At 41.1% G+C, this 14,127-nt stretch overlaps 1 protein-coding gene across 2 annotated transcripts in view; it reads left to right on the forward strand.

Moving 5' to 3' along the window:
* Window positions 1-256: 256 nt before the first annotated feature.
* The window catches only part of CLTC (clathrin heavy chain), a 53,976-nt gene continuing 40,105 nt past the window's right edge, over window positions 257-14,127 (forward strand). The window contains exon 1 of one of the 2 annotated variants that reach the window (XM_034752227.1): window positions 257-539. In XM_034752227.1, the coding sequence (XP_034608118.1) occupies window positions 498-539 (42 nt within the window). In that variant the 5' untranslated portion in view covers window positions 257-497. The remainder of the gene's footprint in view (window positions 540-14,127) is intronic. The other variant, XM_034752228.1, reaches the window with a different exon arrangement.

The following is a 14,127-nucleotide window of genomic DNA, read 5'->3' on the forward strand; positions in this document are numbered from 1 at the left end:
AGGGCTGAGATGTGACGGTGGCAGCCCAGCGGGATGGTCACCTTGCCCGGTGGCTCCCCCATCACGTGACCCCGGCGCCCGCCTTGGAGCGCGGAACGGAAATGACGCATCCGCACCCCAGTCGCATGATGTGGCAGAAAAAAAAAGGCCGGGGGTGGGAAGAGTGATGAGTCCTAAAATAGTCCCTTCCGGTAGGGGATCCCTCCGCCGTTCCCATTGGATACTCCGGTACCTTTTCACCGCCGTCCTCTGGATTCTTCCGCCTGGCCGGCGCTGTTAATGCGGGGTCCCGGCAGGTGAGGAGGCGGCTGCTCCCTCAGTTCGTGTATCACTCCGCCAGCAGGAGCCGTTTCCGGATCGAACGGCTCTCTCTCTCCCTTCCTGGCCCATTCCGCCATTGCGGTTCTGCGCCCCGGCCTCCCTTCACCCCCGGCACCCCTGAGGAGACTCCCCGGTCCGGTCTCGGGCTGGAGCCCCCACCCGCCGCCGCTGCCGCCATGGCTCAAATTCTGCCCATCCGTTTCCAGGAGCATCTCCAGGTAGGGGGCACGGGGCGGGGGGCGCTGAGGGGCTGGTCGAGGGGCGCCCGCCTGTGGGGGTTACGGCCCCCCCAGGGCTCAGATCTTACCTTCGGGCGCCGGGAGCTGCCCTGTCTGTAGGGCTTGGCCTTCCGCTCCCCTCCTGTCAGGGGAGGGGTGCGCTGTAGGGCTGTGGCCCCAGCTCTCCCTCGGCTTCCAGGCGCACCTGCAGCGGGAGGAGCGTGGGAGGGCTGCCGCTGCCCCTGGGCACTGCTCACCCAGCCCCTGCCTCAGTCCATCCCCCTTTGGCACCAGCAACCCTCGGGCTCCAGAGGGCACCTTTCCCTGGAGCGTGAGAGTGGTGGGGGTGCCGGCCCTGACGACTACACAGCTGCCTTGACTCCCCACTGGCCCGGGGAATGGCTTTAGTGGCACACAGGGATGCTGAATCTTCCCTTATCCCTCGTTAGTTTGTCCCTTCCTCTAAACAGTCTGTTAGCTACCGGTGGTCAGATCTCTCTCAAATAGGGTGTTTCTCTCAGGCCCTTATTGCCTTTTATTTTTCTTAAAGGTGGTACATGTTTTAGTGCCATAAAAATATAAAGGCCTGATTAAAGTCCAAGGTCCAGCATGTGCTTAAAGATCCCATGGAAACAGAGCAGTTTGGTTTTCTCCTTACTGTGATTCTGTTCTAGTGTCTCCTTTTCTCTCTGTGAAGTACAGTAGTGTACTTCAACCTGTTGTGTGGGCGAGGCTGGGCCTGGGCCTAGGCCTACAGTAGCACCTGCTGGGCGGTGCAGTGTCATGGGAGGGGTAAACTGAGAAGATCCCTCTGTGCCTTAGTTCCTCTTTCCATATTAGGAGCAAGTCTCTCTCTGGGTTAAAACCAAGTGAAAGTGCTAAACTTTGTTTTGCAGGAGCTTTACAAAATGGATGACATAATACAAGTTAACTTTGTGTTACTGTCTATTTAGATGTGAGACATGGATGCCAATGTTATCTTTCTATAGTGGTGGTGTTAATGGTTGTGTAAGGTGTAATCTCACTTACTGCAGTAGTGGATTAATCTCATTTCCTTGCAGAGAACTAGCTTCTAATGTTGTGCCAGGAAGAACCATGCAATTAGAAATACCATGGAAGTTACAGCAGTATATAACTGTGGCAGTGTAGGCCGATAAATGCATAAGCTACAGTTTTTTCCTCCCTGTTAGTGTAGTGTCAAATGGTCTTTGATAAAAGTAACTTGTGGATTTCTGTCTGATAAGCAATAACTTGAGTGTACTAAAAAGTAACCTCTCTAGGTTAAAGGATCTCTTAAAGAACAGAATAGCCTTAATATTCTTCAGAGATTATATGCTATACACAGCACATTATGTAGCCTAATGAACTGAAGTTTAGCATATGCCCTGGTACTGAAACACTAAGATCTAACAATTTCAAAACAAAACCCGTTTGGGAGTAACAAATGTAGGGAGGGGTCTAGGGGAATCCTGCTGTAATGGAAGGGTGACTGCACCCCCAACATTTGTCATGCAGTGATTTGTCTTCATGCCAAAGAACTTGTGAAGGAGACTGCACAAAATTATACTGTTCAACAAAATTTTTCAGATTTGCCTTGTATGGTGGTCTCTTAACAATAACTGAGCTGGCACCCTGGCACTATTAGCTTTCTGAAGCCTTGTGAAGTTTTTTTTTTTGGGGGGGGATTCTCATAATTTGGCTGTCCCTTAAATGGAAGGAAACTTCTAAGTCAGCACATGCAAGTTGGGGATATGGAAAGATTCAGTTGCTTAAAAAGAAATAGTATGGCTCAGTCAAACCTAGAACTGACTACATTTGTTTCATTTCTAGTTACCTTTTCAAAGGAACACTAGCAACTGAAGCCCTATCAGCTTAAGAATTGTCGCCAGGTCCCTCTAATCTTAGCTTTTACAGTCAGTTTCACTCTCAAAGTGATCTCTTACACAGCAAGAAAAACAAATGAGGAAACTGAGTAGACAAAGTGCACTCAAATTCCAAGTGAACCAGCTGAGAACTACTTTTTCTGATTTTTTTTTTTTTTAATAGTCTATGGAAAAATAACTTAAGCCCTGTGCAAACTCATGGATTAAGTCAAGTAGCACTTAAATCATTGAGTGTGCATCTTAATTTCACACTACAAGTATTTTAAAATACTCTTTGAACAATGGAATTGCCTTTCTAATTAAAGGCAAAAATGTTACTGTAAATGACTGGATTGCTTCAAACTCAATATGTAGTAAGGATTGTGTGTGTGTGGGGGGGAACAAGTTGGAATAACTTCTCTTATGTGCCAGGTAGATCAGCCTGTATTAAGCTATTGTAGAAAATGGATCTATAATATATTATTTAAGATGCAAACTATGCATGAGACCCACCGTCACACTATAGTGACAAATGAAACCTACCTGCTCATGTTAAGAACTCTTAACTGGGTTTCATGCCGGTATGCTACTCTAGAGCTGAACTGTTCAGTCCAAAAATTGATCCCTATCCTTAAATATATAGCTTCTACAGTTATACTTGCAAACTGCACTTGTGCATTCAGTTGAATAGCTAGCCATAGTATCTGGATACACAAGGCTTCTTGTGTATCATCTTTCTGAGATACTATTAAATGGTTTCCTGTAGCTGTTTAACTTTCTCATTCCCAAACTTCAAACATTATTGATCAGTCTAAAAATTCTTCCCAAAACTTAGTTGAGTTGCCCTGTATTGTGCTTTATATTGGGGGTGTCTTATTCTACACTTTGCAATAGGAGCCAAAACATCAGAGGGAACTCCTGAAACCTGTGGGTTTTTTTTAGTGTTAGCAAACTCTAGAAACAAAACTTCTTGAATTAAGTAAATTTGCTCCACACATTACCAGGTATGACCTTCAAGCAGTTTTGGTGGGGTACAGTCTCGCAGTGTCATATTTCACATACTAAGATACTTTTATTCATTTGAAAAATCAACTTTATGAATCCAAAAGCCAATTGATCTAAAAATGTTTGGGGGAGGGGAGGAGGGAGAAATCTTTCTGGTTAAGATACAGTGGGAAACATGTGCCTGGCAACAACCTTTGGTAATAGACTAGCAAAATGCACTTGTAAAGCTTTAAAATGTATAACATGCTTGCCTTTTATGGTGGCTGGCACCATGGATCTGGATAGAACAACCACCATCCAATTCAGAAGTAGCAAAGTAGCTTCAGACATGTCTAAAGATCAGTATGATAAACGTTCAGGTAAAACCTAATCATCATTTAGTCAGTAGCCAGTATCCCCATACACTGAGATTCTGAGTCTCCTTGGAGAATGAGCATTTTCTGAAAATTAAGATGGCTGCCTCAGCTAGCCTATCTGACTAGCTGGTGTGGATGGGACAAGGCCATTGATTCCTTCTGAGGCAGTCCATTGTGAAAGGAGTACATCTTTTACAAGCCAAAAGCCACTTTTTTTTTTTTCATAGATTCTAGGACTGGAAGGGACCTCGAGAGATCATCGAGTCCAGTCCTCTGCCCGTATGGCAGGACCAAATACTGTCTAGACCATCCCTGATAGACATTTATCTAACCTACTCTTAAATATCTCCAGAGATGGAGATTCCACAACCTCCCTAGGCAATTTATTCCAGTGTTTAACCACCCTGACAGTTAGGAACTTTTTCCTAATGTCCAACCTAGACCTCCCTTGCTGCAGTTTAAGCCCATTGCTTCTTGTTCTATCCTTAGAGGCTAAGGTGAACAAGTTTTTTTCCCTCCTCCTTATGGGACACCCTTTTAGATACCTGAAAACTGCTATCATGTCCCCTCTCAGTCTTCTCTTTTCCAAACTAAACAAACCCAATTCCTTCAGCCTTCCTTCATAGGTCATGTTCTCAAGACCTTTAATCATTCTTGTTGCTCTTCTCTGGACCCTTTCCAATTTCTCCACATCTTTTTTGAAATGCGGTGCCCAGAACTGGAAACAATACTCCAGCTGAGGCCTAACCAGAGCAGAGTAGAGCGGAAGAATGACTTCTCGTGTCTTGCTCACAACACACCTGTTAATACATCCCAGAATCACGTTTGCTTTTTTTGCAACAGCATCACACTGTTGACTCATATTTAGCTTATGGTCCACTATAACCCCTAGATCCCTTTCTGACGTACTCCTTCCTAGACAGTCTCTTCCCATTCTGTATGTGTGAAACTGATTTTTTTCTTCCCAAGTGGAGCACTTTGCATTTGTCTTTGTTAAACTTCATCCTGTTTAACTCAGACCATTTCTCCAATTTGTCCAGATCATTTTGAATTATGACCCTGTCCTCCAAAGCAGTTGCAATCCCTCCCAGTTTGGTATCATCTGCAAACTTAATAAGCGTACTTTCTATGCCAATATCTAAGTCGTTAATGACGATATTGAACAGAGCCAGTCCCAAAACAGACCCCTGCGGAACCCCACTTTCCAGCAGGATTGGGAACCATTAATAACAACTCTCTGAGTACGGTTATCCAGCCAGTTATGCACCCACCTTATAGTAGCCCCATCTAAATTGTATTTGCCTAGTTTATCGATAAGAATATCATGCGAGACCGTATCAAATGCCTTACTAAAGTCTAGCTATACCACATCCACAGCGTCTCCCTTATCCACAAGACTCATTATCCTATCTAAGAAACCTAGCAGATTGGTTTGACATGATTTATTCTTTACAAATCCATGCTGGCTGTTCCCTATCACCTTACCACCTTCCAAGTGTTTGCAGATGATTTCCTTAACTACTTGCTCCATTATTTTCCCTGGCACAGAAGTTAAACTAACTGGTCTGTAGTTTCCTGGGTTGTTTTTATTTCCCTTTTCATAGATGGGCACTATATTTGCCCTTTTCCAGTCTTCTGGAATCTCTCCCATCTCCCATGATTTTCCAAAGATAATAGCTAGAGGCTCAGATACCTCCTCTATTAGCTCCTTGAGTATTCTAGGATGCATTTCATCAGGCCTGGTGACTTGCAGGCATCTAACTTTCCTAAGTGATTTTTAACTTGTTCTTTTTTTATTTTATCTGCTAAGCCTACCCCCTTCCCATTAGCATTCACTATGTTAGGCATTCCTTCAGACTTCTCGGTGAAGACCGAAACAAAGAAGTCATTAAGCATCTCTGCCATTTCCAAGTTTCCTGTTACTGTTTCTCCCTCTTCACTAAGCAGTGGGCCTACCCTGTCTTTGGTCTTCCTCTTGCTTCTAATGTATTGATAAAAAGTCGTCTTGTTTCCCTTTATTCCCGTAGCTAGTTTGAGCTCATTTTGTGCCTTTGCCTTTCTAATCTTGCCCCTGCATTCCTGTGTTGTTTGCCTATATTCATCCTTTGTAATTTGTTCTAGTTTCCATTTTTTATGACTCCTTTTTATTTTTTAGATCATGCAAGATCTCGTGGTTAAGCCAAGGTGGTCTTTTGCCACATTTTCTATCTTTCCTATCCAGCAGAGTAGCTTGCTTTTGGGCCCTTAATAGTGTCCCTTTGAAAAACTGCCAACTCTCCTCAGTTTTTCTCCTCAGTCTTGATTCCCATGGGACCTTACCTATCAGCTCTTTGAGCTTACCAAAATCCGCCTTCCTGAAATCCATTGTCTCTATTTTGCTGTTCTCCCTTCTACCCTTCCTTAGAATTGCAAACTCTGTGATTTCATGATCACTTTTACCCAAGCTGCCTTCTACTTTCAAATTCTCAACGAGTTCCTCCCTATTTATTAAAATCAAGTCTAGAACAGCTTCCCCCCTAGTAGCTTTTTCAACCTTCTGAAATAAAAAGTTGTCTGCAATGCAGTCCAAGAATTTGTTGGATAGTCTGTGCCCCGCTGTGTTATTTTCCCAACATATATCCGGATAGTTGAAGTCCCCCATCACCACCAAATCTTGGGCTTTGGATGATTTTATTAGTTGTTTACAAAAAGCCTCATCCACCTCTTCCACTTGGTTAGGTGGCCTGTAGTAGACTCCTAGCATGACATCACCCTTGTTTTTTACCCCTTTTAGCCTAACCCAGAGACTCTCAACACTTCCATCTCCTATGTCCTATGTACTTGGAGGACACTATAATCAAATTGTGATTAATGCATTATAACTGACTTTCTGAGAGTACATATTATAGTTCAAACTGAAGCCTTCGTTATGGATGCAAAAATTGATTGGCTTAACAGTTCTTCCTTGAGAGATTGGATATACAGATGGCAAGCATTAAGTTAATTTCATGGATCTCTTAATGCATAGGAGTTGCTTCACTAGCCTATATCGTGCATGCAGAAAATGTTCAAGTGTGGAAACCAACCAAGTGAAACATTGAGTTCAAGTATCAGAGGGGTAGCCGTGTTAGTCTGGATCTGTAAAAAAGCGACAGAGCCCTGTGGCACCTTATAGACTAACAGACATATGGGTGAACACTCACTTTGTCAGATGCATGTGATTCTGAGTTCACTATGCATCAGGACTCCTCTTAGCCCTGTTCCTGGAGCTCTAATGGACAACTATCAAATGGCCCCCACAGTAGTAGGGTAAATGTATAGTATGTTCTTACAAATGAACTAACACACTGTGTATACATAAAGGTTATACTTTGACATATCTGAAGAGATTCAATGAGTAATACTGAAAGTCAGTGAACATCCTGTATTTCTGCCCTGTTGAAACTATTCAAATCCTCTTTCCTCCCCATCAAGCTGTCTTACTGATTTTTAGATGGCTAAAATCTTTTTTAGATTAGATTTTTAAAAATTGCGTTTGCTGTTAGAACTTCTGTAAATAGGATTGAACAAGCAATTTGATGGACCTCTAGGGCCAGATCTTTCAAGAGTTCAGCCCTCAAAATACTGAGTGCTCCTGAAAATCTGGGTGCTAGTACTAGCACCCAGTGTGGAATGACTAATATTAATGCCTCCCTTTCCTAGCCTGGATATGTAGTAGTAATCTAGTGAACTCCACAGCAGTAGGTGTACTAGCTGCATTGCTTTAATACATCTTATAAAGGCTTGTGGTACTGGGGTCATTTCCTCCCAGAGGAGACTGTCAGAATAACAGCTCACTGTGAATTACCAAATGTTCCCATCAGTGGCTACTTGTATTACTGGGAGCGAGTTGGTTGGTCGGTCGGTTGCAGTCTCCTTTAGGACTACAGTGCTGTGAGCTGAAATAAATGGCTTAATGAGCATTTGAAGTGCACAGCCTAAATTCGTATGTGCTCTTTAGAGTATTTTAGATAAAAATAATTTTCAGAAATACATCTGCAAGGGACTTACACCTTTGTCTTCTGGTAGAACTTTATTATCTGACAACATTCAACTCCTGAACTCTGGGGGGGACCCAAAAATTAAGTAACAGAATGCTGTGGTCATTGGTCTAGGTACTTCGGTACCGTCAAACATGTGCACACTGGCGGTGTCTGGCAATTCATTGAAGCATGTTCTGAAAGTATAATTTTGTTTTCTTGCTATGCCAATGGATTAGCAACCAGAGACAATTAAATAGGAGTTGGGCTTTAAATGACCCTTAGATTTCAGTAGTAAAACCAATGATCAAATTGCATTATGATGCAAGTGTAAATTATTTGTACACAATATTTAAAATCTTCTTGCAGTATTACTTCTGATTTATGTTGGTGGCTATGTAGATGAGCATGGCTCTACTATATACTGACAGGTTGCCTCTCCCAGTGTCTCAAGATGAATAGCTGTAGGAGCAAGGCTTTATATTTCTAAGACTTTATTACAGAATATACTGTGCACCTCATTCAATATTTAATCTAAAATTGAACTGTCAACACTCTGCCTAATCTTATTTGCAGAGTAAAAACAAGTAAAGTGTAGTGGGTCTCAAAGTAATTAGTCAGTGAGGTTTGTAACTAATCTAGCAGAAATTAGAAAATAGTTGGGGGGGAGGGAGAGAGGACATGTGCCCTTGTTACCATTCATAGAGGAACTGTGATTGGTTTCAGTTATTGACTAACATGTGCTGTCCACAAAGGAAAGTGAAATAATTAGACCTTTCTAGTGAATGTTCCTCTTCTAGATATTGGGTTAGTAATGTAAAGGACATGCTGGGATAATAGTACTCAACACTTTAATCTTTAATACTGGTATTAATAACAGTCAAATTACTTGGAGGATTGACATGTATGTAATTTATTTAAATAATTCAGAACTACTGGCCCAAAGAGAATTGCAGTTAACAGATACTATTTTAACAAGTTTACTTTTCATCTTTATTTACTGAGTCTTTAAGCAAATTGGTCCAACTATATAGCATTATTTTCAAGTAATGCAACTGACTGAGGACACTGTATTGTATATTTTCCTGCTGTCAGGTTTTTTGCTACAAAACTGAAAATTGGGGCTGAAACTAAGGTTGTGGGTGGGTTTTTTCTTCTAATTTAAGCATAATTAGAACTTGTAGTGATCTCTCCCCAGATGTGAACTTGCTCTTCACTTTTAAGCGCCATAATACTTCGTTTTCAGAATAACCTACAAAGTTATGAGTGATCTCTAAGTAACATTGGACAAGTATGAATATTGACTTATTTGGGAAGAGCATTTTACACCACTATTGAATATGGGGGATGATTTTCCCTCACTCCTCTCCCCCCGCTTTCATTACTTTAGCAGATGGATTTATAAGTAGATGAATTAAGCACCAAAAAATAGAGCCTAAGTGCTTGCATGTTTCTGATGTAATGCTATTGCATTACCCATTAATGTCTTAAAGCAATGTTTTGAAAGTTTCCAAAACCTTTGGAGACTAAGCTATACAATATTTTGTATAAACTGCCTTATAATAGAGTAATGTAGCAAAACTGTGCTTGTTCTAAATAGGTGAATGTCTAGCAATGCAGCTGGGAAGGAAGCCTACAGTTCAGTGTGGAGTTTTTCAGATGGAAAGTTGAGTAATAGTGGTAGAGGGCTAAACTTGTTTTCAGTGTGCCTATGTGAATTTCAAATGACCTATACCCTCTGTATGTACTAAAACAAGCTGGATAAGCTCCAGCTGAAATGCCATCCCTGTTGCATATTGAGAGATGGTGCTGTAAGAGTGGAGCAATAATTGCTATAGTAGCATGAGGTAGATCTTGACTTTGAATTTCCTGTTTTGCCATCTTATTTGGGATCTCAAGTTTGTACTGTAGCTGTATGAACTTAAGGAAGGGACTTAGGGGAGCCTTGAAAGTGACAAGGATAGAGCTGAGTCATGTAAAATGGTTACTTCACAACTGTCTCTACACTGTTGGAATCTTGGAAATAACACTTTAAATATTTAGCTTTTTAGCTACTACAGCTTACCAACATATGAACTTGGAATTTGGATGAGTTACTTGAGTCCTGATACATAATTAAATTAGTTTTTGTGGTCTGATAACAGTCCTTTCTGATTTGCTGAGGCAGATCATTGATATCCTAGCACAAGGAAGCTTCAGCTGTTAGCAAGTGTTCTAAGAGTGCTCTTAAGACTTTTTTTTTTAAATTCTTTGTGTGTTTCTCCCCCCCAATTGACTTGCCCAAATGCAGTTTCTAGTGGAGAAGCAGCAAATGCAACACAGGACTGTCCATTCTGTATGACTAAAACTTAGTGTATGAGTCACAGTGGTGGTTGAAAAATGTCACATTATGCTTCCAAAACCATTTCTAACTGTACTGGTAACAGACAACAGTGTAGCACCAACTCTTAAAACAAGAATTGCTAGAAAGCTACATTCTGGCGAGTGCCACCACAGATAATTAAACGTTCTGTAACATAAGGGAGTAAAGCTGAACCTCTCAACTCAAGCAGCACAAGATAAACTAGTGCCAGCAAGGCTTCCTTAAGCCTGTCCCTTGAATTTTCAGTGTTGTGGTCTAATCTACAATGTGAATTGGCTATATGACACTTAGAATAATTACTCAGGGTAACACTGTTTCCTTAGGAAAATTAAAATCTTAACAACCCCTCTAAAAACAAATTATTACAAATCTTTCAGTTCCCAGGGCTGGTCTGGCTTCCTAGTCCTGTAGATAAACCAGTTTTTTGGGGGGTGAGGGGGATTTCTCTCAGCTATAAGAACAATGGCTTATATCCTGTTGTTCAGTGTTGAAGCTAGGAAATACTGCATTCTCAGCATTTTTATGCCGTAGGGGAGCAGGGAAAGCTTGATGAAAGCTCAGCAAATTCTGTCATAAAGCATACTTTTCAGGAAGGATGCAACAGTTACTGCTGTCAGCCCATTTTTCATCAGGTTTCATACATTTGCTCTAATAAAAATGAGGGATATTTTTTTGTGTGGGGTAAAATATTCAAGATACTTGCACTGTCCATCACAGTAAAGGCTGTCATACTTATTACTACTGAATAGTTTTCACTTACCATGGCTGTTACTCTTACAATAGTGCATTCAGATGAAGCCATAATCTAAAATTAATTGCTTTAGGTACACCTTTCAATTTAGCTGAACTCTCCAACCTTCAGTTCTGTTTTTAAAAACATGAACTTAACTTCAGACTGGATGCAGAACAGCAGTTGCTCTTGCCAGAACTTTATGAAGCAGCATTATAACTTTATGATGCTTTGTTTCTATAACTACTTTATGAAATAATCAGTGGTTATACTTTCAGAGTTGGCAAGATGTCCTGTAAAATTTAAGCTGTGAAGTAATTTTTCACATCCCCTATTTAGTTTCTGAAGTGACTATCTAATGACTAAATTAGGCTAACCTTCATTCTTTTCCCAATTCTTCCCCTGGAAGCTAAAAAACTAAAGCAACAGATTTGAGTCTTCCAGTGTAGTGTAATTCTACCTTCCCTCTGGTGGGATATTACCTTCACATTAAGTTTACTATTTTTCAAGATAACTTCAAATACTGTCTCAGCCTCTGAATTTACCTGCTGACAAATGGGCAATGACCCTGAATCTACACAAAGTGAACTTTTTTCTCATTTGATAACCATAATCTCCAGAGTTGCTTATAACAATAGTGGGTTAAGTTTCAGTGTAGATTTGACAGGTATTTTTAAAAATCAGGAAAATTACTTCTAGGGATATTCAATAATCATTAATTGAACAAGTGTGGGGAGGGATAGCTCAGTGGTTTGAGCATTGGCCTGCTAAACCCAAGGTTGTGAGTTCAATCCTTGAGAGGGCTGTTTAGGGATCTGGGGCAAAAATCTGTCTGGGGATTAGTCCTGTTTTGGGCAGGGGGTTGGACTAGATGACCTCCTGAGGTCCCTTCCAATCCTGATACACTTAGAATCATAGACTATCTTGTTGCAGGTTACAGTTTTAATGTTAGTCACCAGCAGGGGTCTAACTTCATGGAAAGTAGGACTGAAATAAGTTTTTTCCCTACTAGAAAGCACTGTGTATACCTGAAGAGCTCTATGTAAGCTTAAGTTTGTCTTTTACCAACAGAAACTGGTCCCCCATAAAAGATATTACCTCAACCATCTTTTCTCATGTGTATCCCTTGTAATTTGGATAGGCACTCAGCACCCACTAGCATGGGCATCCATGTTAAGTTCCAAGGTAGACTGAATTGGAAACTTTCTTGAAGAAAGACAAGTTCTGATTTCTCACTTTAATAATAAGATTGCAGCTTCAGTTATTTATGACAGAAGCTGCATTGTGACTGGTCAATAGCTAGATACTCTGCCCTGGAGGTCCCCATTTTTAAATGGGGACTAGAGAAAGTTTTCAGTAAGACCCCTGAGAGTTAAGGCCAGGTCTACACTACAGACCTATATCCGTATTACTGACACCTCTCTTCCCCCCCCCCCTTCTCCCCCCCAGTGTAGAGATTCTCCTGTCAACATTGCTACCACCTCTTGGGTGGATTAACTATGCTGATGGGAGAAGCTTTCTCATTCGTGTAGTAGCATCTTCATCTACAGCAGCACAACTGCAGTGCTATATGTGAAGACCATATGTAAAGAGATCCATTCACTCTTTATATCCACCTCCTTTTCACATTGTGTTAATAACTTGTGTTTTGCTGAACTAAAGTGTGAAGAAAAGGTTCCTGATCTGCCCCCAAATTCAACTTTAAAATCCAACCATCAGACCAAGGCTGGCATAATCATTTTTGCATCATAGTTGTTCCTTTAAAATAGGATTTTCTTTTGGGTCATCTTGTAGTGGTGATTAAAATTTGTCCCAGCCCACATAAGATTAAATCTTAATGACTCAGTGTAGGCAGTAACACATTCTGTGTGAGAAGCTGTGTGACTGCATGTTTTGAAGAGGTTTAGCAGTTTAGGGACAAGGTGGGTAAAGTAAAATCTCTTATTGGACCAACTTCTGTTGGTGAGAGACAAGCTTTTGAGTATTTCAGTATTTCAAAATAACACAAATTACATTCCCTCTCAGATCGCTGCCCTCTGATCCAGCCGGTAATGAAGACCTACCCTTAAAGCATTTGAAAGGGTGCCTTTGGCTTGGCCATCTACCAATAAGTTCTACTGACACATAGCAATATTAAGATCTCTAATATTTACTATCCCACTACAGTTCTTATGGAAACAAGTGTCCTACCTGGCCTACATGAGTTTGTTGATACTGGCACATATAGGAAGGTTCTGAAGGCTGTGAAGTTAGTCCCTAGCTACTATTGGTTAGGCAGACCTAGGCAAAGCTGGCTTTTCTTCCCCTCCTATTCATCACTTGTAGAATTAGAGTAGCTGGAACTCCATGTTGACTATACAGAAGTACGGCATAGGCTGAAAGCTGGCTAGGGATGACCCGAACATACTAATCTGTCAATGAACCTTCATTGTTTTTAGATGCATTCACCATCAGAGCTTGAATGTTCCTCCTCATGATCTATGGGAAAATACCAATAGAATCAAACTAGTTACTCTCTGAGCTGCCATGGTGAACATCTAAAGCTTGGACAAGTTTTGTGTAATAGCTGGACTTCAAAGATTCCAGTTCTAAACCAACAGAACTAGGCTCCAGCTTGACAGTTAAATTGCTACTTATGTCTGCTGTTAACAAACCTAAATGCAATCTGATAACACTCGTATCTTGTGGCACCAGCATCGAAAACACTAGTACATGAAGCACTACTTCTGGCAGATGGTACAGTTTGGCCATGATTATTTAAGGTAAATCTGCCTGGATCTTGTGGTGGTTAAGCCCTGACTTCACTGGGATGACTACCATCTGTCAAGACTTAACCATTACAAATAGAATAACTCAGAATTTAAAAACAAGTAAACTTTTTTGAGTTTAGGGCCATAGTCTATCCAGACAGGGGTAACCTTAAGACCAGTGCAGAAAAAGACACGTCTGACTTTAATTGAATTAAATGCAGTGAAGCTGACATCTACATTTGGTAGATGTGAACAGCAGTGCATTTGTCTAATCTCAGATTTCAATTAACCTGAAAATATTCCTGTTCATCTTCACTTTTCAATCCTACTGAAGTAAAGGTGCATCTCTTCAGGCAGAGGTGAAATACAGGTCAAGTTCCCAAAAGTAATCACGTTCACTATCTGGGAAGTGCTTTAGGCAAGTACCATAACAAAGTTCTTGTTCATGTTGCAAGCAATTGCAGTGCTCAATTAGAGTATGAGTGCTGTGGTTCTACTGATCATAACACCATAGTTGTGGTAGTT

Source organism: Trachemys scripta, chromosome 18 (genome assembly GCF_013100865.1).
Source record: "Trachemys scripta elegans isolate TJP31775 chromosome 18, CAS_Tse_1.0, whole genome shotgun sequence".
NCBI lineage: Eukaryota > Metazoa > Chordata > Testudines > Emydidae > Trachemys > Trachemys scripta.